Below are 27183 nucleotides of genomic sequence, written 5' to 3'. Positions count from 1 at the left end.
GTTACCTTTTCAGTTAATGTAAATTTTATTTTATATTTTGAAGCATAATCTGAACCCAATCTGAAGATTGGGTTAAAATTACTTGAATACTAAATATATCCTGACTAGACTAAATAGTAATACATTTACAATAGGTTTGTCTTCTGTACTCATTTGGAACCACTATTTTAGAGAAGAATGAAGACATGAAGAACGCCTATATTCACTTGGGTTATTTTCAAAGTGTATTTTACTACAAGAGTGTCCTTGCTTGTTTTGCAAATCAGAAGACTAAACACTTACTCAGCATGTCAAATTCAGTTTTGAAAGGCGATCTACTTTACCACTTACCGTACCACTTCATCAGATTGTGTGACACATACTTTTGCTCATTACTGGTGCCTTAGCTGAAAGACTCCTGGATCTCAAGAAACAAAGAAAGTTTGATCACGGATGAGTCAGAGAATAATGATGTTTTAATTTAAAGTAATTTTTCAAAATTAAACCTAGTATAGTATCCTGGCCATTACTATATGCTAATAAAATATAAAAGATATTTATGGTCATAGATTTATAAAATACTTTGTGCACCCCCTTTTTGCTCATATAGAACACCAAAAACATAACAATCTCTCTTAAAATTGTATTTAAAAAAATAATGACCTTTTAATTCATTCTTCCCATGTCTATTGCACATTCTTTTTTGTGAATCCTTAACTTGGGCTCCATATACTCCTTGAATTTCATGGAGTCCCTGAATTTGGATGGGAAAAAAAGATTACATCTTTGTTTTTACTAACCCCTAATTGAAATTTTTAATTTCTTTCAGTTATGAGTATAGGTAACAACCAAGGCTTCACTCGACTGGCAGAGGAGCCCATGACACAAAAAAAGATTAAGAAACCCTGTGCTAAAGTATCTTTGCTCCCTGATAATTACCAAGAATGAGAACATTAGAAAGTGACTAATGAATGGGCTTTTACAGCCTTGCCTTGATTACTGATGAATACCATTTCACATAGTTTTGAAAGACTTTATTAGAAAGAGCTTAACATATTTGTTTTATGCACAATATTGTAATCTATTTGAAACCACTTAGAAAGTCAGAATGTCCATATGAGGTACCATACCTATATCACACACACCCACGTGTTTGTTATTATTGTGTGCTATTAGCATCTTAGAGTGTGGTTCTAATATGCATTGAATATGACTCTTCTCTTGTAGATCAGTTAGGTTTATTCAGTTTCATGGCCAAGTCATGTCTCAAGTAAGGGTGGCCAGCAGTGAGTAAATTAAAAATTAGATGTTGGTATAGAAAATTTTTTAGGGAAAAAGATAACTCTACCATGTTAGTCTTTTGATTTTAGAGAGAATTTTGATAATCAGTACTATAGATGTACACTTGGTAATGAACAGCATACCAATAATGAATATCTGAAAGCATATTTATAGCTAGGGATAATGCAATAAATAATAAAATGGTAAAAAGGAAGAAAGGAAAGTATTTATTAGCCCTTACTATGTTCTGTGCTAAGCACTGAGGATATAAGTACAAGCAAAAAGAAAGACAGTCTTTGCCCTCTGAGAGCTAACATTCTGATGGGGGAGACAATCACAAAATAGCTGAAGGGGGTGGTTGTGGGAGATGGGCAGCCTGGAAGGGAGTGAAGGCCAGCAGTAATTCACTTAGGAGACCAGACAGATGTTCCAGGTTGAAAAGACCACAGAAGCGGTTGGATATTTCAGGACCAAGAGGCCACAGGACTGAAAGCTCTCAAGGAAGTTCCAGGATGAGGCAAGAAGTATGGTTATGAAGTCCAGAAGCTAGGAACAGGGCCAGGAGGAGAAAGTCACATTAGTGCCCAAGTTTAAGAGGTCAAGTTTTCTTAATCCGAATCATTTAGTTGTTGTGAAATGGTGGACTTTTTCAAAATATAAAATTAACCTGATGTTTTTATGCTACAGATTTGCATGTTAGCCACAATGGAAACCCTGACACTTTGAAGCAGATCCCTCCCAATCCTCTACAGCGTTTAATTCCTGGCCCAAACTTGGAGAATGAAAATGAACACAAAATTCAGACAGACTTATTAAAGCAGGCTTCAAAGGATAGAGCTGGTGACTTCCATAAGATGAAACACAGTAAGAATCAATTTGTTACAATCATTTATCATTCTTAAGTGCATTTCTTTATTAATTAATATCTTCACAAATTCGAAGCTTTAGCCTTCATTGTTATCTTCAGCAAGTAGCATTTTAATATCCATAGTAAGATCTTCCTCTGAGCTATGTATTTCACTTTGGATACAGCCTCTTCTAATGTGGAGGCTGCATGGAATACTTTTAAAAAAAGTTTTGGATTTAGAATCTGAGGACCTGGATTCAGATCCCTGATCTGCCACTTACTACCTGTGTGACCTTGGACAAGTGACTTAACCTCTCTGACCCTGACTTTTCTTACCTGTAAAATAAGGGAGGTAGATTAAATGGTAACTGAGGTTCTTTCCAGCTCTTTATCATGTTATTTCAAATATAGTCTGTGCCCCTACAATGAGATCTCTTTGAAAGGAAAAAAATATAGGTATGCGCCGGAAAAAAAATCAAATGCAGGCTGCCATCAAGTTTTATTCAGGATAGATTTGGGGAAAAAGCTTTACCTCCTGTATTCAGAATGGTGTAAACTGAAAAGATGGTAAAACTTAACAGAAAAAGATGAAATGTCAGTAGAGTCTAGGGTACTGTTGCATATTTCAGATGAGTTTTTTCATATTGCTTTCAGTGATTTTAACTGTATCTTAAGGTCAAGAGAGCCAAATTTTGGTGAGATGGTGAATTTTTGTACCTACTTGAAAGGTAAAAAAATTAAAGAATTCTTTGAAAATATAGTTCTGTATTTTCCTTTAACTTAGCTCATATGTTCCTTCCTGCAAGAAGCCTTTCCTAGTTCTTTCCAGTGCTAGTGACTTCCCTCTAAAATCGCCTTCATTTTACCCTGGATATGTCTTGTATGTACATAGCTGTTTTTGTATGTTGTCTTTTCCATTAGAATGTAAGCTCTATGAGGGCAAGGACTGTTTTTGCCTTTCTTTGCATCCCCAGCACTTAGCACAGGGCCTGCCCTTTGGTTGTTGGTGTTTGGTGTTTCTATGGTGTTTGATTCTTTGTGATCCCACTTGAGGTTTTCTTGGCAAAGACACTGCAGTGGTTTGCCATTTCCTTCTCCAGCTCATTTTACAGATGAAGAAACTTAAGCAAACAAGTTTAAGTGACTTGCCCAGGGTCACACAGCTACTAAGTGTCTGAGGACAGATTTGAAGTTGGGAAGATGCGTCTTTCTGACTCCAGGCCTGACTCTGTTCACCTAGCTGCCATTCCTTCCCATAGTAAGCACTTGATAAATGCTTGTTGACTTTACTTAAGTCCTTGGGATTTTATTTTAAAACAGTCTTTATGGAATATTAGCCTTTATGAGTTTGTTGTCTTAGTGATAATTACTTTTCTAGATTTCAAATCCTTATCTTGTGCAATTATTCTAATTTTCTCTTCTTTTCAACAGATTTCTCTCCTTGGTATTTTAAAAATATACATGCTAGTTTTTGCAAAATATTATGTGAAAAGCACATACATTCATCAGAGCTGGAACAGAGCACTTGTGAGTTCCTCGTGAACCTTCACACTTACAACTTTACGTCACAAAATAAATACCTAATATACTGTGGAGAGCAGAATTTTGTCTTTACAAATATGTGAACTTATAAAAAGTAGTATTAAAAAATATCCCTTATTTGATCCTCCTCTTTCCCACTCTTAACCCCCAGGTATTTATGGTTGCCTGCTCTGCCTTGTCTCTCAGTATTGTACGTAGTAATTATACACAAAAATAATTAGTTACCATGTCGTAGAGCATTTCCTTAAATCTTCGTGTTTTACTCAGTGGAAAACAGAGTCACCCTCTAGGTAGACAAATAGTAACTGGATAAGAAAATATAATATCTCATTTTGTTTCTTTTTATTATTTTCTGTAAATATATCCTTTTTAATAAACCCTGTTTCGGTCTTCATATTGATTTATGGTTTTGTTTTTTTAGTGACCAGGGGTTAGGAATTGGACCTCTGATTTTACTGGTATAGGGAATTCTCTGGTAACGACATTTCTTCTCCTAAAGTAGATTATACCTTCTCTGCCAAATCAGAGTCATAGAGAGTTGCCTTTGTTGCATATTTGATTGGTTAACCATGAGCATCATTTTTCTTTTTTGTCTCTTTTTGAAAAGATAACACATACAAATATTTTTAAATTATCATCTTTGACTAAAGTGTTACTGAAAGGCATAAGCTACATTTTGTTTTGAAATATTTCAGATAAACTGGTTTTTATCTCTTTGTTCTTAAGATTATACTACGATCTCAAAGTATTTTAAGTCTTGTGAGAAACTTGAGTATTTTCATAAATTAAAGGATCAGCCATTCAGGTCTTGTTTTATATGTGTGAAAAAAAATTTCTTATAAGATAATTTAAGAGCGGAAGTCTTTATTTTTGTAGACTTAAGGAACAACAAAATTGTTTTTAATAATTTAGCTATGTCCATAGAAAAAGCACTAAAAATTTGCATATACTAAAATCTTACTCAGACTCAAGTAATTCTGAATGTGTTAATTTATTGCTACTTTATAATAGAGGCATATGGCACTTAAACTTGCCTTGATCCTACCTTATTTCACAATAGTTAAACATTAGTTCTTTTGCTAATCGCTAGAGCCAAAATTCACTCAGCCTTAGTGGTCACAAAGGAAACACTAAGGAATGGTAAACACAAAGGAAAAGAGAACAGAAACAAAATATTTTTTTAAAAATTTTTTAAATTATAAAACTTACTTATCTGCAAGTTCAGTGTCACTCTCCTTTCATGATCTTACTTCTCTAATCTTGTAAAGAAAAGGGGTGTGGAGGAAGGAGAATTAGGCTTTGAAAATTTCATGCCCCAGTGTCAATGTATTGTCTTCCCTGTTCCATATGTTGCTGTAGGGGTGAAATACTTGTTCACTGTTCTGTACCTCTGGGGAAATGGGTTATTCCTGCCCCAACTGTGGAAAATAGATTACTTCTTTTATTTTTTTTAAAGACCAAACTATTATCTCTAGTTAAATCTTAACTAGATGATAAAGGGTTCCTGAGGAGGGAAGAGTTCTTCCCTTCTCCATGATGCTGAATACTTTGCTTATACCCATTTACATTCAGGCATCTCCCTGTGTAACCTTCTTCTTCCTCAACTCCCAAACCCATTGGTTTTCAGCCATAAATCTCATGGGTTCCTTTGATTACTTACTTTGTGAGATCACCACATTAAATGTCTGGTAGCATATCCATATATCATTTTAACTAATAAATGCTTGCTTTCATTCAGGCAATATCACCTACCTCCAGTTTTGTTATCAGTCTCAGGTCTTTATGTCCTAAGCTAATTGGGGATACCCTTATCAGATCCTCTTCTGATTTCCCCTTTGAGTTTTAAAAACAGATACAGCTAGGCTTTACTTATCTGACTTATTAATCAGTATCGATAGTTTATCTGGTAATATGGTTTAGTGAATAATGTGCACGATTTGGAATCAAAAAGATCTTTGTTCAAATTTCCCCACTGACATTTAATAGCTTTGTGACTATAGGCATGTTGTTAACAGTCTCTAAGTCTCAAATCCCTCTAAAGCTGCAAATTATAGGTAGCTAGTGATCTATGTTTTTGAGTGCTTTAAGGAAACGATAGATGCTTGACAAATTTAACAAATGTCTAATTAATATAGATCCCAATCAATCCAGATATGAAGTCCCACTCTAGTTCTAAAATGCCATATAGCTGGGTTCTAAATGCATCATCTTTTGCTATTTTCTAACTGAATGTTGAAATCTTGGAGTGGAGGGGGAAATTACACCTTCATTTTCACTAACCTCTAAATGAAATTTAGCATTTCTTTCCATTATGAGTGTAGACAACACACACATACACACACACACACACACACACACACAAACACACACATTTTAAATGTCCAAGTAGATTTGAGGGCAATTGATTATGACATCCTAAAGAAATAAAGAGATCTGCTCAAGATAAACAAATACTTTAATTTTATGGAAACACAATATGAAGAATTTTATTGTTGTATCATTTCCAAATCAACAAATAAATTCTTTATGTGTTACTTTAAATTCTCATTTCTGGCATTTTCCCTGGGGCAAAATGTTGTTTTGGCCAATTTTCATTCAGGTCTACAATTAGAAACCTTCCCTGAAGAATATGTTGTTGAGGATGTTGTTTGCTTCTTCAGATTTTAAAGTAATAAAATATAAAGCCTGGGTTGTTTTTGAAAGATGAAGGATTTTTGCAATAACAGGACTCCATCCTGTTAGAGGGCTGGACTTGGGAGGGGTGGCCAGAAAAAGTAAATGAAATTTCCACTGAAGGATTCAATAAATATTTTGAAATCATTCGCTATATGAAAAATAACATACAAACAGGTGCTCAAAATAAAAATAGTGTATTAGAAACTATATTCTCTTTACGGTGAGTCCTTGAAAAGGAAGATATTTCCATCTCGTAACAGCTTTATTTTAAGAGGAAGAGAACCAAATTAAGATTCATAAGATCTGGATTTGAGTGTCTGGTCTGCTACTTTACCCTCTGCATAACTATAGGCAAATCACTTAACCTTTCAGAACCTCAGGTATCTCATTTGCAAAATGTAGAGGTTTGATTAGATCAGTGTAACAGTAAGAATTCCACATACATGGGAAAGCCTATCACAGGTCCTTAGATCTTCTTTTCTAAAAGGAAAGGTAACTTTTGAGGGGTTAACAGTCTCTTTTACTCACACATATATCATTCACCAATAGAGAAAAATACAAGAAGAGAAATAAAGACTAACAGACTTCCAGCTGTCTGACCATGAGCAATTTATTTATATATATATATATATATATATATATATATATATATATATATATATATATATATATATATATATATATATATATATATATATATATATATATATATATATATATATATAATTATAAATCAACAGACAGGTCCAACCATCTGACCATAAGCACAACACATCACAGATCAACAAACAGATCCAGCTGTCTGACGGTTACATATATACATTGTTACCAGAGACAGAAGCACCAACATCTGGGTTTCCAAAGCCAGGGGGCTGCTTAGCAGCTTCCCAGAGTCTCATCTGGCACACAAATCTTCCAAAAACTAAGCCCCAAAGTGAAATCTCATCTCAGAGTCTTTATACACTTTTTAGAGCCAGAGGGCAGGAACCTCTGACCCAGTATCTCATTAACAAAAGGTGTGGGTCTTCCTACAAATCTTCCTGGGCCCATTTATGGGTGGGAAAGATCTTTAATCACATAATTCAATCAGCTGCACTTAATTATACTAAAACAAAAAAATGCATTGTCAATACAGTCAGGAGTTCTTAATCTAGGATCCACAGACTGCCTTCCCAAGGGTGAATCATGGGTAGATTTCAGGGGTTTTGTCAATCTGGATTAGGAAGAAAAAAATTGCTTCATTATTTTTACTAACCTCTAACTGAAATTTAGCATTTCTTTCAGTTATGAATGTAGGCAGGAAACATTTATGAAAAAAGGTCTATAGGCTTCACCATCCTCCCAGACACATCTATGGCACAAAAAAACCCAGACTAGATGATCTCTGAGGCTGTTTCCAGCTTTGGATCTCTAATTCTAAGTGAAGAGAAAGGATATTTGGAGCAAATATGATGTGACCTGGGTAATTAACTGCCACTGACCTGCTGTGAGTTAGAGCTTACCTGTTGGTAGAACTTTCTCTGACACCACTATAACACTGTTACTGTAATGAAGGGGTCAGAGTAATCCAGAATTGCCTAGAAGAGGGGAGAAAGGGGAGTAGTTGAACAGTTAGAGACAGTGAAGGATTGATAGAGGTAAGAGATGTATAGTATACCAGAGAGGTGTTAATTAAGCAGGCAGCAGCTAATGGCCAAAGTCCAGTACAGCCAAAAGGCTAATGAGGTAGGTGGGTTAAAGGCTGAAAGCATCTACTAGCTCATTAGGGAGAGTGGTAGAAGAGGTGTTGAAAAACAAAAATAAACTACATTGGAGAATCTAGAAGTAGGTCAATGATATGTAATAATGAGGTCGTAGTATGCTGATGAGTTGGAAAAGTGAGTGGAGCTAGGAAGGATGAATTTGATCATGAGGAGGGAGTGTCATTTTCTTCCTTTTAAAAGCTGTTGATGGGACACATAAAGCCTCTTAATGCCCCTCATTCAAGTGACAATGTACAGGGGTGAGGAACCTGCAGCCCTGAGACCACATGTAAACTTCTAGGTCCTTGGGTGCAGCCTTTTGACAGAACAGATCCTTTTATTAAGGGGATTTGTTCCATGAAGTTTGGGTTCAGTCAAAGGGGACTTGAGGACCTAGAAGGCCATATGTGGCCTTAAGGCTTCAGGTTCCCCACCCCTGGATAACATTGTAAATCCACACGTGTTTGGTATTAAGTACTAATGAAAGCAGAGGTGCAGACTCCTGTTGACTCTAGTACAACAATTATGATTCCAAACGTAAAAGTATATAAGGTCATTAAGCACATCATTCTAGTGTGGTCCCTAGGGTTCTTGCCAGTTCTAGCTACACATTTCTCACACTTTCCCCTTCTCTGTACTCACACAGCCACCCACCTAGTTTTTAAGTCCTCTTCACCTCTCTCCCTCCTGGATCCCTGCAGTAGCTTCCTCATTGGTCTGTCTGCCTCAGGTCTCTTCCTATTGCAGCCCATCCCATCCCCCACACAATTCCCAAAGTTACTTTCCCGAAGCCCAGATCTGACTATGTCGCTTTCCTGCTTGATAAACTCTAGTGACTTCTCTTGACTTCAGAATCAAATATTATTTCATCTTTATCTCATTTTAAAATGTCTGCTTTGTGTTTTATAATGTACAGTAATTGTTAGTATAGCAGTGTATGTATATAACTTACAAGTAAGCAGATATATAACATACAGGGAGGGCTCAAAAATTTATTTTCTAATAAGGTACACAATCAAAGTAATCTAGAGATCCCTGGACAATAGGAACGACCCTCGCTACTGTTGTTGCTGCTATTTGGAGTGTTTTTGACGTCATGCTTATTCAGCTAACAACAATTCTGCAACTATGCATGGCTGATGAAGTGTGTAGCAAGGGTCATACTGAGCTGCTTGATTTATTTCTGAATTCTCATTCATGAATAATCCCACTTTCCTTGTTAAAAAATATTTAATACATTTTATTTTGAGACTCAACAGGTTTCCCTACAAATACCCACAGAACACCTCTCTCCACTTCAACAAAAGACATTTACCAAATGAAAGCAGTTCATTGCTTATTAAAAGAAAGGAGGGATGTGTCCTTTAATTTGAAAAGTATGATACTAACTTGGTTGTTCTCCTTTGTTCTCAAAGAGGACCCAAATGACATCACCATGACAAAGTCAAGTTTCAGTGTGTCCAACTGTGGCTGATCAGACCAATACAAGCTTAGAATGCTCTACCACATATTGGGCACTGATAGTCCATGTGAACATTTGGGGTTGACACTCCAAATGTGCGCATGCTACATATCCTTTGTGCTGTTTCAATTCTGCTTTGCTTATAGAGAACAGCACCTTCTTTGATGTGAGTGATGAGTGGTCCTGTGCAAATGTCTCCCATGTCACCCAATCAAATCCACAGTTCTTAAGATAGACCTTAAGGGTGTCCTTGTATTGCTTCTTCTGACCACCATGTTATCGCCTGCCCCATGTGAGTTCTCCATAAAATAATCTTTTTAGCAAGCATACATTTTGCATTTGAACAACATGAATAGCCCATCAAAGTTGCGCTCTCTGTAGCATAGTTTGAATGCTTGGCAGTTTAGTTCGAGTAAGGACCTCGGTGTCTAGTATCTTATCCTGCCAAGTGTTCTTCAGAATCTTCCTAAGACAGTTCAGATGGAAGCACTTCAGTTTCCTGGCATGACAGTGGTAGACTCTCCATGTTTCACAGGCATACAACAATGATACTAACACTGACATTTGGGATGATATTGCCCTTTTAGAGTCTGAGAAAGATCTAGTCACGTAGGAGAAAGTAAAAATCTGTTATAATCCTTTTATTTTCATTAGTGTCATAGTAGTACTTCCCTTTAGTTTGATGATGTTATCCTGTGTCGTACTATGTTTAATGTATGAAATTTCACTTGACATATTGGTCATTACAACAAAGATTTTTATCTCTAAACTTAATTTTAGCATACCCTTTCAGAGAACAACTCATTATTGTGGTTATAGTAAATGGTGGTGATACTGTAAATAGAATGACATAATTTTTTAAAAATAGATTTTTGTAGCAGAACAGTTGGAAAATCAAACAGCATAGATGTCCCAAGTAATAAAGCACTGAATGATTCACCTTAGTGATTTTAAAAAATTTAGTCAGCATTATGATACTGAAATATTCTTTGAAATGTTATTTTCCCTTTTCCAGGCTAATATAGTTTTTTATGGTTGAGAAATTTGGTAATGATAAATTTGTTATCATCCTTTTTTCTTTTTTTAAACAAAGGTTGTCTGTATTTCTGTTCTGTGTTTCCATCAACAACACTTCATCTCCTAATTTGAGCTAGATGTCTATGTCAAGATTTCTGATATTTTAAATAATGACACACACAAAGTCAGACAAAAACTAAATTATGTTTAATCAAGAGAATGGTAGATTTTGTCCTACTCGTACTTTCATGGTATTCATCATTCTAATTTACTAAAGCCGTGTTGTCTTTGTGGGTTCTGTGCTTTAAGATAGATAAGGTCACACCGTCATAGATTCACAGCTGGAAGGAAATGTAGCTAGAGGTATAGCCTAACTGCTCAGTGACTTGCCCAAGTTCATACAGGCAGTAAGAGGCAGAGTGAAGACTGTAATGCAGGACCTCTGACTATCTCATATCGATCTGTGTTTAGTTACTTCTGTGGATCATAGCATCTAGGGGTGGGGGTGGGGGTGCAGGTGTCAAATGTACATGCTTGATGTATTTTATTCTGTTACAAGTTTCCAATATATACCTAATGGCAGTTCGAAGTTATTAGTCAAGGCAACATTTATGAAGCTCTGACTATATGTCAGACACTATGCTAAATACTGAGAATACAAAGGCAAAAACAGTCCTTTCCCCTCAAGGAGCTTAATTCTAATGTGGGAGACAACATGTAAACCACTTAGATGCATTCAAAATCTATACAGAGTAGGTAGAAGGAGGTAGGAGACAGAAAGGCATTAGCAGCTGGGGGAACAAGGGAAGACCTCTGGGAGTAGGTGGATCTGAGCTGAATTTTGAAGGAACTCAGGGAAATTGAGTGGCAGAGGTGAAGGGCCAGAGGATTCCTTGCTTGTGCAGCCAACACAGTGATATAGAGATGAGAGATGGAAGTGTTGTGTTTGAGGAAACTGCAAGTAGACTAATATGGCTGGACATGAAGTTCATGGAAGAGAAGCGTGTGTGAGAAAACTGGAAAGGTAGGAAGGGAGTAGGTTATGAAAAGTTTTGATTGCCAAGCAAAGGAATTTATATTTGATGTTGTTGATGATAGGGAACCACTGGAAATCCTTGAGCAGGCAGGCAGTGAGTTTTATTCTGCGAGAGTTAAGTGAGGAATTTGAGTTTAGTTTATTTGCCATCGATTAAAAGGGAGATAGTTACTTTATCTTCTCATATGAGGATTACATGTTTTGTTTTAATTGAGGTTTTGATTTATACCATATTCCTTTACAAATATGTTGTTTGATAAGATTAATTAAGATCAATACGTTTCTTTGATGGTGCTAAAAACTCATAATGCGTAAAAGGCTATTTTAAAATGAATCTAGATGAAATTTCTTTATTTGTGGTGTCCTGATGAAACTATATGACAAATCATACTGTTTGGTAGATTTCTGGTTAATTCTTCAATATCATTACCTCCGTGGAAAAGGGGGAAGGTGGGGTGAGAGCTAGGTAGCATGGTAAATAGAATGCTGGAGTTAGATTCAGGAACACTACAATTTGAATCCTACCCCAGGCAACTAACTACTAACTGTGTGACCCTGAGCATGTCCTTTAACCTATCTTAGCCTTAGTTTCCTCATCTATAATATGGGGATAAAAATAGTATCTACATCATAGGGTTGTTTTAAGGATCAAATGAAATAATATGTGTAAAGTGCTTTACAGATACGTTTTTTAAAATAACAAATTTTTTATATCTTTTGTTGTTACATCATCTAGGTCCCTCTTATGTCATTTTTTGTCAATATGATGGTTATGAGGTGAAATCTTAGGTGTTTTGATTTGCAATTTTAATTTTTTTATGATTTGGAGCATCCATATGGTTGCTGATGGTTTGCATTCCTTCTTTTGAAAATTTCCTCTTCATATCCTTTGACAACCTATTTATAGGGGAATGACTTTTCTGGTATATTTATATAAATTCCCTACATATCTTGGATATGAGACCTTTATATTTGCAACAAAGACTTTTCCAAATCAACAACTTTCTTTCTTCTAGCTGCATTGAATTTGTTCACCTAAAACTTTTAAAATAACTGAAATTATTTTTATCTGTCATGATCATTTCTATATCTTGTTAGGTTAAGAATTCTACCTCCAGCTTGTAAATTAAGTAAGATAATAGGCTAAGACTAGGCAGCATCAGTTTATCTGTCACTTGAAAGGGCTGAGTGACTTACTTGTTCAGTGAACCTCCTTCCATTCACAACCATTACTTAAGAAATATGGGACTCTAATAAATTCTCATTGTAAATTTCATATAAGTAGATCAGTGTATATAATTGTGGTGGGAGAATAATTGTGATAAGAAATATGGGATTCTAGTAAATTCTCATTACAAATTTCATATAAGTAGATCAATATATATAATTGTGGTGGGAGAATAATTGTGATATGATGAAATTGAGGAGTAGATTATGTGTAGAGGAAGCAGTGCTGGATTTGAAATTAGCTGAAGCTTAGTGTTCAAACCTTATCTCTAACAATTACCAGCTTTGTGACTAGGAGCAAGTCACTCAGCATTTCTGTCCTCAGTATCCTTATCTATAAAATAGGGGTAATATCCGTGATTCTTATCTCATAGGATTTTTTAAAGCTAAAATGAGAAACTTTACGTAAAGCTTTTTGTAAACATTAAGAAGCGCCATCAAATAAATGTCCATTATTATTATCACTAAATGAAAAATACTATAGACTTCTTTGTTCTCAATTCTCTGTCCTTAATTTCAGCAAAACAATATTTTAAGCTTAATATCCCTGTTGGGGATAATAACAGGAATTAGGATGATAGAATAAGTTTCCTTTAAGACAATACCAAAATTGTAATGCTGTTGTTCAAAAATGAAAAGTTTGAATATATTTTAGCACTAATTTGTTCTTAACAAAGGGCCTTTATGTTACCATCTTTTAAAATATTATCATCTATATTTAAGCTAGCTTTCAAATTACCCATTAGAATCACCTTAATAGTAGTGTTATCCATTTTATGAATGAATTCAGGCTAATTAAGTCAATGTATTTATTTGAAACCTCAGCTTTCAAGTTTTCTAAGACATCTCACTTTTATAGTTAAAATACTGTTTCTGGTGATATTAACTAATGTAGCCCAATTTTGTGATTCTGTCACTTGACTTTATGCTTTTCTCAGCTTTCTTTTCATAAACCTGGACATTCTTAGAATTACAGGGTGCTTTGAGGAACTGACAAATTTTAACAACAAAATTGTGTAAAGAGTTGTCTGCATATAGGTACCACTATATTTAATACTTAAAGCACATGGGGAATTTCTGATTCCATAATAGGATTTAAGAATATTGCTTACTTTGTCTTAACATCTTTAAATATCTCATATTGAAGGGAAAACAAATATATAGTTGGTTCTTTTTAGAAAAATTATCACTTTTACTGCTTGGATTTGTACCATTTATGTAACTTTTGGGGAAAGGAACAGTCAGTACTGCCAAAATATTGTGTTGCTGCTGTTAAGAAACAGTTTCTGGATTTCCTAAAAGTAGACTGTCTGTATCTTGACGTTTTTCTTAATTCTCTTTTTGTTTAGTTACTTATTCACCCTATTTCTGTGCATCATCTGTTTTTGGAAGAGAAGCTCCAACTTGACTTCATCTTCTCATATCTTTTTTCTTTTTTTGTCTTTTTTTCTTTCAAAACAAAACTCTACTATTGTCACTAGTTTTATCTTCCCTTATCCAATAATTAGAAATACAAATGGGCTGATGAACCAGCTGTGAAATGAACCAGAGCTCACCATTTCTTTCTATTTCTGCTTTACCTTTATCACAAGCAAAGCAGTTGTTAAGAAAATTTCTTGGCAATAGTTTCAATGTATGTTGGCCCTAGTGCATTGTTACTCTCTCCAAATGTAGTTTTTATAGCCCCAAATAATTACATGATGTAAGTTTACTATATTAAACTTTTTTTTGTTTCACTTTCATATTGGCAAATAAGCTGTATGTTTGGCCAAAAAATGAGTTTATAATGAATTATCCTTTTTTTGCAACCTTGTATGACCTTGTTTCTTTAAAACTTTATTGAAATAAATTTTAAGCTTAGTTTCCAAATAAATCAGAAAGCATTTTGAAGGAAAACACAAAGACTGCATCACAGATAGACTCCCCTTTTAAAAAGTTACTTTCTTTCATTATCAGTCTCATCTGTACTTTTAATTGGTGTTTAGTCTAAGAAATCATTTTAATACTATCTAATGTAATTTGATGTCCATCTCAAATGCCATTCCTTTTTATCTTCATGAATTAGTCATACCTTTTTGATATGCCTAATATTAACTGCATTTTTATTACCAGTTTAATAGCTTCCTTGAATGGATTTTTCATTATATTCAATAAAAAAAATTCCACTTGTCTCTCAGTAATTCACAAAGTGTATACTTTTTCTGAACAAGATCGATATGTATACATATATCTTAGTACCTAGACTTTGTTTTCCTTTCTGAATGCAAAATGTTTTGCTAAAGACATGAAGAATATGATCATTATATTCCATTCATCAGTTTTTACTAGGATTCCAAACAAACTAACCTAGTCTAAAGCACCAAAAAAAAGGTACATTTTGAGAATTAGACTAATTTAAACTATCTAAAACAATAGAAAAGCAGAAATGCCTGAATATTGCTCTAATCACAAAATAATGGTCATATCCATTTTTTAATACAAACATTTTTAGTTTTTATTATAAAGTGATAAAGTAACCCGGTACTTGCTAGAAAAACCTCCAATTTTGAAGAAAAACCTACAGAGTCGAAAATGACTAGTGGTATTTTGTTTAAAGAAGTATCAAGTAATTGAGTACTAAGTAAAACTGAGAAGTTCTTAAGAGTTATTTTTAAATGTTGCAGTCCTATTAACTTTTATCTTGGATAGCCTTCACAAAAAAGTCTTTTCCTAAACAGCACCCTAAAGTTCTCAGGATTCATTAGCCTGCTCTCTGCTTGGCTTTCTGTGTAGGTTTCTTTCTTTCTTTTCTCTTTGCTTCTGACTTAATCCTCTGCCTACTTCACAGGCCGGTTCTTTGATGAAAATGAATCCCCTGTTGATCCGCAGCATGGCTCTAAATTGGCGGATTATAATGGGGATGATGGTAACGTAGGTGAGTATGAGGCAGACAAGCAGGCTGAACTGGCTTACAATGAGGAAGAAGATGGTGATGGTGGAGAAGAAGACGTCCAAGGTGAGCGTGGGCCTGACCTCCGTACTGTGACAGTGAAACCCACCTCTGGCTTACTAGTTGAATTTGTGTAGAATTTTTTTCCATTTCTTAGAACTGCCTTAATACAAAGGAGGCTTATATAATTTTTCAGTTTAGCTTTTGTTTTAAAATTTTTATGTTTCACTGTAGTTTTGGATTCTGAAATTTTTAGAAAATTGTTGTTTTGACTTGTAATCTTAAATGTCTTCATGATCTTGTTACAGTTTGGAAATTTAAAATCATCAGAAGTTTTAAATAGGAATTAATGTTCTTCCACATGCCTCTAGACTTTATTAAGGCAAGTCCACCAAAAAAAAGAACTTCTTTTGAGGTTTTTAATGCTGAAAAAACATTTCTAACCTACCTATAAATAATACCCAGCTAACCCTTGGGCTACAAAGGTGGTTGGCACCAAAAGGAATGGGGTCCCTTCTCCACTGAAGATCTATTTAGTTCACAGTTGTTAAACAGTAAGGGAATTTTTGGCTTATTTCCCTTGGATTAAAATTGAAATTGTCTTACTTCAGTTCATTAAGATTAGCAATTCTGGGGGATGTAATACACAGATTCAACAGATTTTCCTTGTTAAGTGTTACTTCTGAGAAAGTTCAGAAACTGCTTGTGAGCATGCCACCTTTCCTATGCTCTAATACTGTATGTATTTCAGGGAAGATAGCTTTTTTGCCATTTTGCCTGGCCTGCTTTGTATCTCCCAACATTGATGCATGGGAAATTATCCTTTTGTGATTTTAAATTTAATTTGCTCTTGATTTCTCCCTTGCTGCCATTACTGTAACTAAAGTTTCAACTTTAAAATGTGCTGTGAAATTTAATAGAAAATATATTTGGTTTTAAAAGTATTGCACAACTCACAGGAAAAAAAAAGTCTGAGCCACCAAATTTCACATAAGCCATTTACTTGTTTATTACCATAGCTTTCCAAGACTAGAGTCTTTAAGAAAGAAGATGGATGAATGGTTGTTAAAAATTATATGAAGAGGCATAAATGAAGACTCCCTGTATGAATAAACTTCTTTTCTATTAGTAAAGCTTTCTTTCTACCTACCTACCTATCTTTATTATTACCATCTCCTCCAGAAAAGCTGCCTTGGCTAACTTCATCCCACTGATCATTTTTATTCTTTATCCTCAGCCTTTTTATATTTTGGTTGCATCATATTATTTTGAAGTTACTTGTGTTTTGTAATTGTCAAGCACTTTTCTTGCATGTGTGCCCAATTAGATTGTAAACTCCTAGAGGGTAGGAATTAGCTTTTTTTTCCCTTTTATTTGTCTCTTCAGTGTCCACTTACTTCCCCTAACCAGCATCAAATAAATGTTGTTGCCTGACCTATCTTCCTCTTTCACTGAGCCTTTGTGCTTCTAACTGTGGTTTGGTTGAATGTCCCATTATCTTCTGGCTTTATTAACTTGTTTATATTTAATTCTGTCTCTAGTTTTTGTTTTTTTTTTTCCTGAAGGGCTCTCATATTTTTTTCATCCAACTATAAGATCATTCTGGAGCTTTGTCTAGACCCATTACTTGGTTGCATCTGTAATTCACAATCATTTTTTTAATGTACTACCTTTCTGAAGCCCAGTTTTGAATGAATTTTCAGCTTAATAGTACACTCATGCAAGGCTGCCCCTAAACAAAGTTAAGAAATAGACCCCTTCTGTACTCCTTTCCCCTTCTCTTTTAGTGTACCTTCTCAATCCAGAACCTCAGCTCTCATGTAAATCTATCTGTCCTGTCACCTGAAAATAATAATAGCTATAAAATTCACTGACATAAGATGTTAGTAACTCAAAATACTATATTTTGGGGGATATTTACATTTTAAGAGGACCTCTCATATTACCCCTTAAGAGGGTAATGATGAACAGAAATAAAATCTTCAAATCACACTAGGCAGAAGATAGCATAAGATGGTCGGTCATGTACTCCTAAGTGGCAATTTAATTTAGAATTGAAAAACAGTTGGAGAAAAAGCTTTTTACTATTCTAATCACATAGAACTTTATTTTCTTAGAGCTGGAGTAAAACACTGTTCCCCTGACTTTAGAACTAAACTTAAATGTACCAATAATACTCAAGAAGAAGCATCAGGGTTGTGTATACTAACACTAGACTATTTGTGGCAAATTTTTGGTGGGCAGGTATTCTGGACCTTTAAGAAAAGTAACAAAGCACCAAAGAAAGGCACAGTTGCTAATTCCGGAGTTTTTTAAGGTAGCAAAGCAGTGTTTGTGGAACACTGGGATCGTTTGCTATCATATAACTGTTAGGTACAATCATTCTTTAGTAACTGATGAACTTTCTAAAGTCCCTGTTAAAGGAGTAGGTAAGTTGATAGTTCCTGTGGGTTTGCTATGAATTACACAAATATGTGCAAATTTCTTAGAACTTGTTATAATAAATGTTGAAAAGAGGGCCCATATTCTTATAGATGTGTATACATATTCTAGATCACAATACATGCCAAAGGTCACAAACCATTTACAACACAGGCATGCAAAGTTATGACATAAACCTGTATTCTACTTATCCAATAGTGTAGCTAAATTAACAGATTTTTCAAAAGAATAACTGGCTTCTAGTTTCTAGTAGCTTTTCTGACATACTTTATGAAGAAAAATATATAGGAAATCTTTCATGTTTCTGTGGTTTAATAGAACATTGCAGTCTTTGGGTCTGATGCTTATTATTCCCCATGTGACCGTGGGCAAGTTACTCAACCCCTCTAGGCCTCAGTTTCTGTATCTGTAAAGTTATATGGTTGGCCGAGGCAAACCCTAAGTTCCATTTCCACTCTAAATATATCATCCTATGTTTCCTTAATATATTTTCCCATAAAAGCTGTTTTATAAATGATGTTTAGGTTTCTAACAAAGACTTACTTGTCCCATAAGGTAGCTAAATTATAATATTAATACTGCATTAGAATCTAACCATCATTATGGCAGGTAGATGATGTAATGGATAGAGGACTGGACCTGAAGTCAAGAAGACCTGAGTTCAGATGTAGCATCAGACACTTAATAGCTGTGAGAGCCTTCCAGATGCCTCAGTTTTCTCATCTGTAAAATGAGGATAATAATAGTGCCTTAAAGCGTTATATAAATATGAGCTATTATTATCATCAGTAACTGATTCTGTTTTTTAAAAGTTGCAGATTCTAACCCAAGATATAGTAGGAGCCACCAGTAGTAGGAACAGAACCTTCATTCAGCTTCCATAAGCAGAGGTACCACCACAACCACTACTGGGTACACCTCCTCTCACTCTAACCCCTGTAGATGGAGCTCCCCTCATCCAAGCCAGCACCAAATCTAGAGCTCCTGGCTCCCAGCTCCGAGGGGTCTAATTACAACAGCTGATTCTCCAGGGGTCTTTGGCTTTAGGGGCTAAAGCTTTCGCATTGGCTCTGGTGACAGTTTGTTTATAAGTCATTCAAAAACTGGATGTTTCTAAATCATAGAACAAACAAAAAGCATTTCCTTGGAAAATCTGATTTTGTTTAAGGCACATTTTCCCAGTCTGCACATTGTTTCTTTACTACAACAGAGTAAAAATAATTTGTCCTAATGTACTGTGTTCTTTACTTTTCTGTGATCTCAAGAGTCCTAAATGCAATTTCATTTACTTTCCTAGAAAGTGATTACAGCAATTTCTAGAACAGAACTCATAATGAATGGCCCTAAAACTAACAACCCGCAGCCCTAGAACATTTTCCATGGATTTTCACACTGAATACTGGATGTACCATTTCTTTTTATTCAGTTCATTCACTATATATGTTTACACACTGTAGTTGAAACTGAGGATTTACAAAACAAAACAATTTCCATCAGTGACCCTATGGAGACATCCACAATAGAGTAACCAAACAAGAGAAGAAACAGCTAGTAGATGTCTAGGGTGCCCAGATTTGGTTAATTTCAGAAGGCAGGTCCAGTGATGTAGGTTGGCCTGTATTCTTAAGAGAAGGAAAGTGAAGGAACACCACTGAGTTGTTAGCCTGGAAAATCTGCCTAGTTATTGAGATTAGTAGACCCCATTTTATGGGAGGTAGCCAAAGGAATGCTGGAGAACAGGCTCAAGCTAACTCTGGTTGTTAAATATTCAGTGTGAGCATTTATACCTTGGGAATCTGCAAATACAAGTCAGGGCTTGATTTTCTGTTTTGTTGATTGTCTAGACTTAAGACAGTACAGGAAAAAATGCTAATAATGCAGATTAAACTTCAAAGTGTGTTGTAGGTACTTTTTTTTTAAAGAGCCATTTCTTCAACATTTACCAACATGGTCCTGAAGGTACCCCATACTTAATGGTATTTCAGTTTGTGCTGCATAGGGAATTGAGACATTACAAAATATTTCAGTCAAGTCCTGATAGCTTTCTAATTGTTTTCTTTCCTTTAAGTACCATTCTATATCGATGATATTTTTGAATAGACATTTAACTATATTAGTATATCCCATTAAGTCTGTCTATGTCTTTTGCTTTAAGTAATAACCATTAGTCTACATTCAGTTTGGATAGGTGATATCATAGACAGGGCAAAGCAATAGCTCTTAGAAATTTCAATTCCGGGTTGTGTAGTTATACTGTAACATTTACAGGGGATGATACATGATGCAGGGGAAACAGCACCAGAGGTAGAGTCAGAAGACTTGGGTTTGGATCCTAGCTTTGCTGCTTCAAGCATATCACCCGACCTATCTATGCCTTAGTTTATTCATCTATAAAACTGAGAATATTGGGCTAGATGACCTATATGGTCCTTTCCAATCATACTTTTATGATCCTACCCCTCTAATCCTCCATTAGGACCTGAGGGCATCACTGTATTGCTGCATATGATGGGGATTGATATTTATCATAATAATGACCATGTCATTAATTAATAATGTCAATGAGAAAAATTTTAATTGTGTTAGGTGTAGCAGAGAAATGACATTTAAAAGATTTCTATGCAAAATGGTCAAAATAAAAGATGTTTTGGTGTATAAAGAGTACATCTTCAACTAACTATAAAACTTACCTATCCAGAACTGTGTATTCTCCAAAGGTTTCAGATGTAAATTTTTTAAATGGCTTCTGTTGCAAACATGCAGGCATAAAATATCAGTACCTACATTTTAAAAATTAAATCAAGGCCATGAGCTCATAATGGAAGACATAAATATCTCAATGGTCTTACCTCATTGCTATTTTTTTGTGGGGAAGGAAGTGATATAAATTTTATATCTATCTTTAAAAAAACATTGAACAGAGGCAGCTCTCCTTAAGCATAGGAGAAAGAAGAGTTCTGAGACATTGTTTAAGATGAACTTCTGCAGCGGGCTTTTTAAGAGTTTATTTTTGATATGTAAACATTTCACTTACAGATGATGAAGAACGTGAACTTCAAATGGACCCTGCAGACTATGGGAAGCAACGCTTCAATGATGTCCTGTAAATTCTGTACTGGAGGAAAACTGCAGAAACTGAATTGCTGTAAAATGAAATTATTTCTGCTTCATCATTTCTTGGCTTTTATTTTAAAAATCACCCATAAAGAAACAATTAGAGGAGACTTAATAGAGAACTTTAATAGAGAAATGTACATATGTATATATGAACTTTTGCATACTGTATTATGAAACCCAGAGATGTTTTTGGTTCTTTTATAGTTGAACCAATAAACAAAGCAAACAAAAACTGTAATCTTTGCATTTAAAGCAAGCTAATGTATCTTTTTCAAAATTTTAGTTTGAATTGTTTCCTTAAATTGGTAAATTGGAAATGTGGTAATATAGTTTATATGTTGAACATAGCATTATCCAGAATGGTGAGAATAAGCAGAAAGCTTTCTTTTATGCACAAATATATTCTAAATTGGTTCAATACATGTTCTGCTCCATCCCTCTACTCTTCATTTCAAGTTTTTTGGAGAATGACACCTAGATTCCACTTTAAGTGTAAGGGGAATATAGGAGAGTAGCATATGAAAAATCACCTCCCTACCCCTTTTGTTTTACAAGGGTGCTTTTTTGTGTTCTGAGGATAAACTTTCAAAAGGTGAGATAACCTAGAAACACATTCTTTTGATGTTTGTATCTCATCAACTGAAAAAATTGGAAATTAAATTGAAATTGAATTGGGGGGAAAAACCCACATGACTGTATTTTTACCTTTTTAATACCTGTACTATTTAATGGTAGGCAACAGTGATCAGACTTTTTATATCTCCAGTTAAGACTGGCAATAGTGTTAATGATTTAAATGCCAGATCCTGGGTGGGACTAAATTGGCTTCATAGAAAACCTGAAATCAGTATTTCACAGATTCTCTAGTAGTTTTAGAGAATTCTCAACAGTGCAGTATTTTCCTGTACTTCATCAGAATGAATATACATGGAATTTTAAAACATTTTTGATGAATCTCCAAACTGTTAATAGAAGTATAGTGAGTCTACAGCTGTTTTATTACAAATAGTTTAAAAGTTTATATTAGAGAAGTCTAAGGTATATATAATTTGCTATTACTTAATGTTATTGTTAAAAACCCATTTATCTCATAAATATTTAAATCTCAGTTTCTCAAAATTAATTTAAATGCAGATATCTTAAGACATTTGACCTGTTTGACATTGTTGGTTTTCTATCTCACTAGAATTTGTAAGTTAGGTAATTTTTGTAATCTGGTTTAAAGCACTTTTAAATTTTACAGAAATAGTTTTATTCACTTAAAAGAGAATTTAAGAATGCTAACCCTAACTGCTATTCAGAAGGGCTACTGTTGATAGCACATAAACATAAAGATATTTTTCTCTTTCTGTACTCAGGTTGAAGTCTAAATCACAAATATTAGAGATAAGTGGATCACTCATTTCATTAACTGTTACAGGTTTTGGGAATCATTTTGTAACCAGGAGAAGGTGCTGTAATTTAGGCAATGTACCATGCCAAGATTGGCTTCTTTTTCACCAATAGGATAAAGCCTGCGGTGGAGAGAGAGAATTCATAGAACAATTTAAATTCTGTTAAGGAGACAGTGGGGGCAGGGGAGGTTGAAAAGACTTCCAGTAATACTGTGTATCTAATACTGTACAATCTTATAGAATTTTAAAACATTTGCCTTAGTTCCTTTGGCCTAAAACTAATCACTTGGGCATCATAGTAGTCATTACTTATTTACACGGTTAAATTTCTACCAGTAGCCTAAAATTTTTATAACCCTAGAAATCTAGATCCAGTTGACAGAATTTTTCTTAATACTGTAAAAACACATACATATCTTAAGACTGACATTCTACAAACTTTATTAGAAATGCTGGTTTTGTGATGGTTACTTCTGCCTTAAGATTTAATTTTTTTATATATTTGTGCCCCACATGCATTAATTTGATGGAAATTTTGCTATTTCAATCACCACTTTCTGGGTCCTACTAAATTAAGAATGAATAAAAAAACGTTTCATTTTATTGGTGCTGACTCTGATATATATGATATATATTACTATATATATGATATATACGTGGTAGCAAATAACTACAATCTAATGCCAGTATGAAATTTTTTAGTGATATTACAGTATAATTCAATAATATATCTATAAAAACAAATATAAACTTGCAGTGGTTGTATTTAAAAAAAAAAAAAAGACCATACGTATCCAGCTATATTAGGGCACTGAAAATGAGCAATAGTTTTAGGGACATGTTTCTAAAAGAAAGCAAAGATTTTTAAATATCAGAAACTGGAATAACAGTTAATTTTTACTCTTTAGACTGAAAATTTAGAGATAAAAGTAGTTAGCTGAACCCATTACTTAAAGGACATTAGTTAAAGCAGTTTGACATGGTCAGGATTTTTCCATTTTTTTTCTCAGAATAAGAATGAATGCATATTGGAATAATCAAGCTAATCATGATGAAATATTATGAACTTAATCCTTTCTTTGGTTCTTCTTCTGTGCAATACTTCCCCAAATTTTTCATTCCATACTACCTTCTAAATTTGCCATGGCATATTTAGAGGTAAGGCTCAGAGATTTCTAAAACAAAAATTGGTATATGAGTATCTTCTCATAGAGGGTTGATAGAGCTCTTTGAAAAGAACATATTTTACTGTCATAATAATTTTCATCCTCTAGTCAAGAATATTACCTCCACTGCCCAATTCTTATTTTTCTGCTTTTCTTTCTATATCCTGTCCTCAGAGAAACTTCTTCTGTCCCCACAGTTCCAGCTGTCATCTCTCTATATGTGGCCCCCAAATCTATATTTCCATCATTAGCCTCTTTTCTGCACATCACTCATGATGTTCTACCTACCAATGGTGATTTTCCTTGGATGCCTCACTGGTATCACAAACGCAACATATGAAAGACCAAACTCATCTTCACCCCCCAACCATTCACACATACCACCTCTCAAAAAAGAACTGCAGCTGCCTTCCTGAATTTCCTATTTCCATTGCTGTGATGACAATGTGGTATAGTACAAAAAGTACTTGCCTTGAATTAGAAGACATGGAATTGGGACTCTTGTTACTTTCCAGCTGAGTAATCTTGAATAAATCATTTTGACCTCTTAGAGCCTCAGTTCCTACCTACCTCAGATTATAGTGAGAATCAAATGAGATAATGTATGTGAAAGTACTTTCTAATAAAGTGCTATACACATGAAAGTTATTGTTATTCTCCCAGGCACACAGGCTTGAAACCTTGGAGTCATATTTGACTCTGTTGCCTCCTGTATACAATTATTTTACTGTCCTGTCCATTTTTTTCATATGTGCCCCTTCCCTTTTGCTACCAATCTCGTCAGGTCCTTATTACCTCACGCCTGAATCACTACTGTAATTTAACTTATTCATTTTGAGTTTACTCCCTTATCCACTTCATTTTGTATGTCATCACCATATTCATTTTCCTAAAACATGACTTAAATCATATTACTCCCCTGCCCAAAACCCTCCCTTGGCTTTATCTTACAGGGAACCTCCTTAGCCTGATATTTAAAACTTTTTCCAATTGGTTCCATTATATTGATCTAGTACTTCCCAAATCAAACTTCCATTCCAGTCAAACTGAGCAACTCAAAATCACCTTGCTCATTTCCTGTCTTGTGTCTTTGCTCATGTTGTCTTTAGATCCTCTTTCCTCACCCCCATGCCTATCCAAATCTTGTTCTTCAAGGGCCCAGTTCAGTTCTCCTGTTTCCATTAAGCCTTTCTTTAAAACTCCTATTCATTGTGATTTTTCCCTCCTTTAAGATCTCATAGTATTTAGTGTACCATTTTAACACTTAATCACAAACTGCCTTGTATCCTTCAACTTTTCACTCATAAATGTCTTAATTTCCCCAAGCATTACATTCTAAGCATCTCAGGGGCAGGAACTATGTCTTACACTTATTTCCCCTACAGTGCCCAACTCAGTACTATGCAGATAGATAGTAGGTGCTTAGTAAAACTGTTAGTTGTAACGAGATGCTAAAGATGACTAGTGCCAAGCCCTTCCTCAGCATTCCTATTTGAGAGGATGGAGAAAACAGAAATGTGTTGGACCAATACACAGAACTTCCCTTATGACAGCAAGCTACTAAGTTATTTATAAAAATTGTATCTAGGTATCCAACAGCTCAGGTCATGGAATACTGAATTTTAAAACAAGGGATACAGAGTATAAGATGAAAATGGAAGAATGGAGAATGTGAACAATCATACCTTCAACCCTTTTTTTTTTTTTTAAAGAAATAAAATAACCAAATTTTCACTTTTGGAATGGACTTGAGCAGTTAATCTGTACTTCAGTAGGTTACTTTTGTTATACTGTCTCTCTTGAATAATTTTACTAGAAAAAAATGAATCATCTTAAGATTTCATACCTATTTTCTCATGTCATTTATAGTCATGTGATTAAGTTAGAACTTTGTAGTTAGGCAACCCTGAACATCCTTTAGAACACAGGGACAGAACATCCCCAGGAGAAAGCATGCTTATGAAATCAGCTCAGTAAAGAGAGGCTGTATACTAACATTGTGTCAATGTTAAACATTTCAGTGAATTTTCATCATTGAAAAACCATTATATACATAATATGTACCGTACATTGTACTGTATAAAGCAAGTTTAAGTTAACTGCCCTCTGAGAGCTCATGTTTTAAATGGATGATGTAGATATACACATATAAGAAAAAGCACACTTGAGAACATACAACAAAAATAAAATACTTAAGGTACTTATGTGTCTGTGTGCAGTAGAAAAGAATGTGTGTAAAAGTAGCTTGATGTGGAAAATATGGCAATAATGATTTGTAAATTATTGCCTGCCTTTCTTTATCTCACCTGCCATGATCCCATGACTCCATTAGGACCCTCAGTGTAGTCCTAAGCATCTGGATGGGTGAGTGGTTCTCAATAAATGCCTCTTCCCATGCCTGCCTCTCTTCTTGACACCAGCATCTGCTTTAAAGGACTATCCCCCATAAGGAATCCTTTGAGGCAGACATCTTTGTTATTTTATGCCCCAGCCTTTTATCATCTTTTTTCTCTTCCTACTTTTAACTTCCTCCTTTTAACCTAGTCCTCTCAAGTTAAATGTGAAATAACCAAAAAGATGAGGAGGAAACACGAACAAAATAACTAAATTTGAATGTTTTGTGTCACCTGGGCTATATTCATCTAATTTATACTGTGTAAAAGTAGCATATTGTGTATTTCTGCTGAGCAGGGGCCATGTCTTTGTAATCAAGTTTTATAGGATCTTGCCCGAATTTAAGTATCTGTGATAATTGTGCAAAACTTATATCCCTTTAAATATAATTGACAAGTGGAATTTGTGAGTAGACTAGACTCCCCTGTGCAGCAATTTAGTAAACAGCTAGTCAACATATGTGTGTGCCTGACCAGAGCTGTGATGGGATGATAATGCCCATTAGGGCATTTGGATTACCCACAAGTGGAATCCTTAGAGACCCTATGAACAACAGTCTAGCTCATTAGTACAGCCTTTTCTGTATTATACTGTCATAACTGTTCTTGTTTCCTAGTGTTCCTTCATCAACTTTCTGTTATTGGCAGGTTATGCTTTCTCTGACTCCCTTTCCTATACCTGCCAATTTCTATTTCCTTACCTGGGTAAAACAAGCCAATGATCTTGCTTTTATGACACTGAAAATTCTGATGTACTTTTTTGGCAGAAGAGATGAGAATGGAGAAGATTAGAAAGTTAAGAGTAGAAATGTATGAAAAATTTTAAAGATCTCTGTGTTATATGCTCCGTTGGCACATCTGCCAAACATGGAAATGAGCTAGAACAAAATTCACATTATAAGAGAAAGGAATATTGAGGAAAATTTGAAAATG

General features: G+C 34.7%; 1 protein-coding gene across 2 annotated transcripts in view; it reads left to right on the top strand.

The window, feature by feature from the left end:
- The window catches only part of GOLM2 (golgi membrane protein 2), an 80228-nt gene extending 54637 nt beyond the window's left edge, over positions 1 to 25591 (top strand). Inside the window, exons 8-10 of one of the 2 annotated variants that reach the window (XM_072625565.1) lie at positions 1948 to 2124; positions 15637 to 15804; positions 21217 to 25591. In XM_072625565.1, coding sequence (XP_072481666.1) covers positions 1948 to 2124; positions 15637 to 15804; positions 21217 to 21287 — 416 coding nt within the window. In that variant the 3' untranslated portion in view covers positions 21288 to 25591. The remainder of the gene's footprint in view (positions 1 to 1947; positions 2125 to 15636; positions 15805 to 21216) is intronic. The other variant, XM_072625566.1, reaches the window with a different exon arrangement.
- The last annotated feature ends 1592 nt before the right edge of the window (positions 25592 to 27183 follow it).

The sequence above is a fragment of the Notamacropus eugenii genome, chromosome 7, assembly GCF_028372415.1.
Source record: "Notamacropus eugenii isolate mMacEug1 chromosome 7, mMacEug1.pri_v2, whole genome shotgun sequence".
NCBI lineage: Eukaryota > Metazoa > Chordata > Mammalia > Diprotodontia > Macropodidae > Notamacropus > Notamacropus eugenii.
This window is presented reverse-complemented; position numbering and strand designations above follow the sequence as displayed.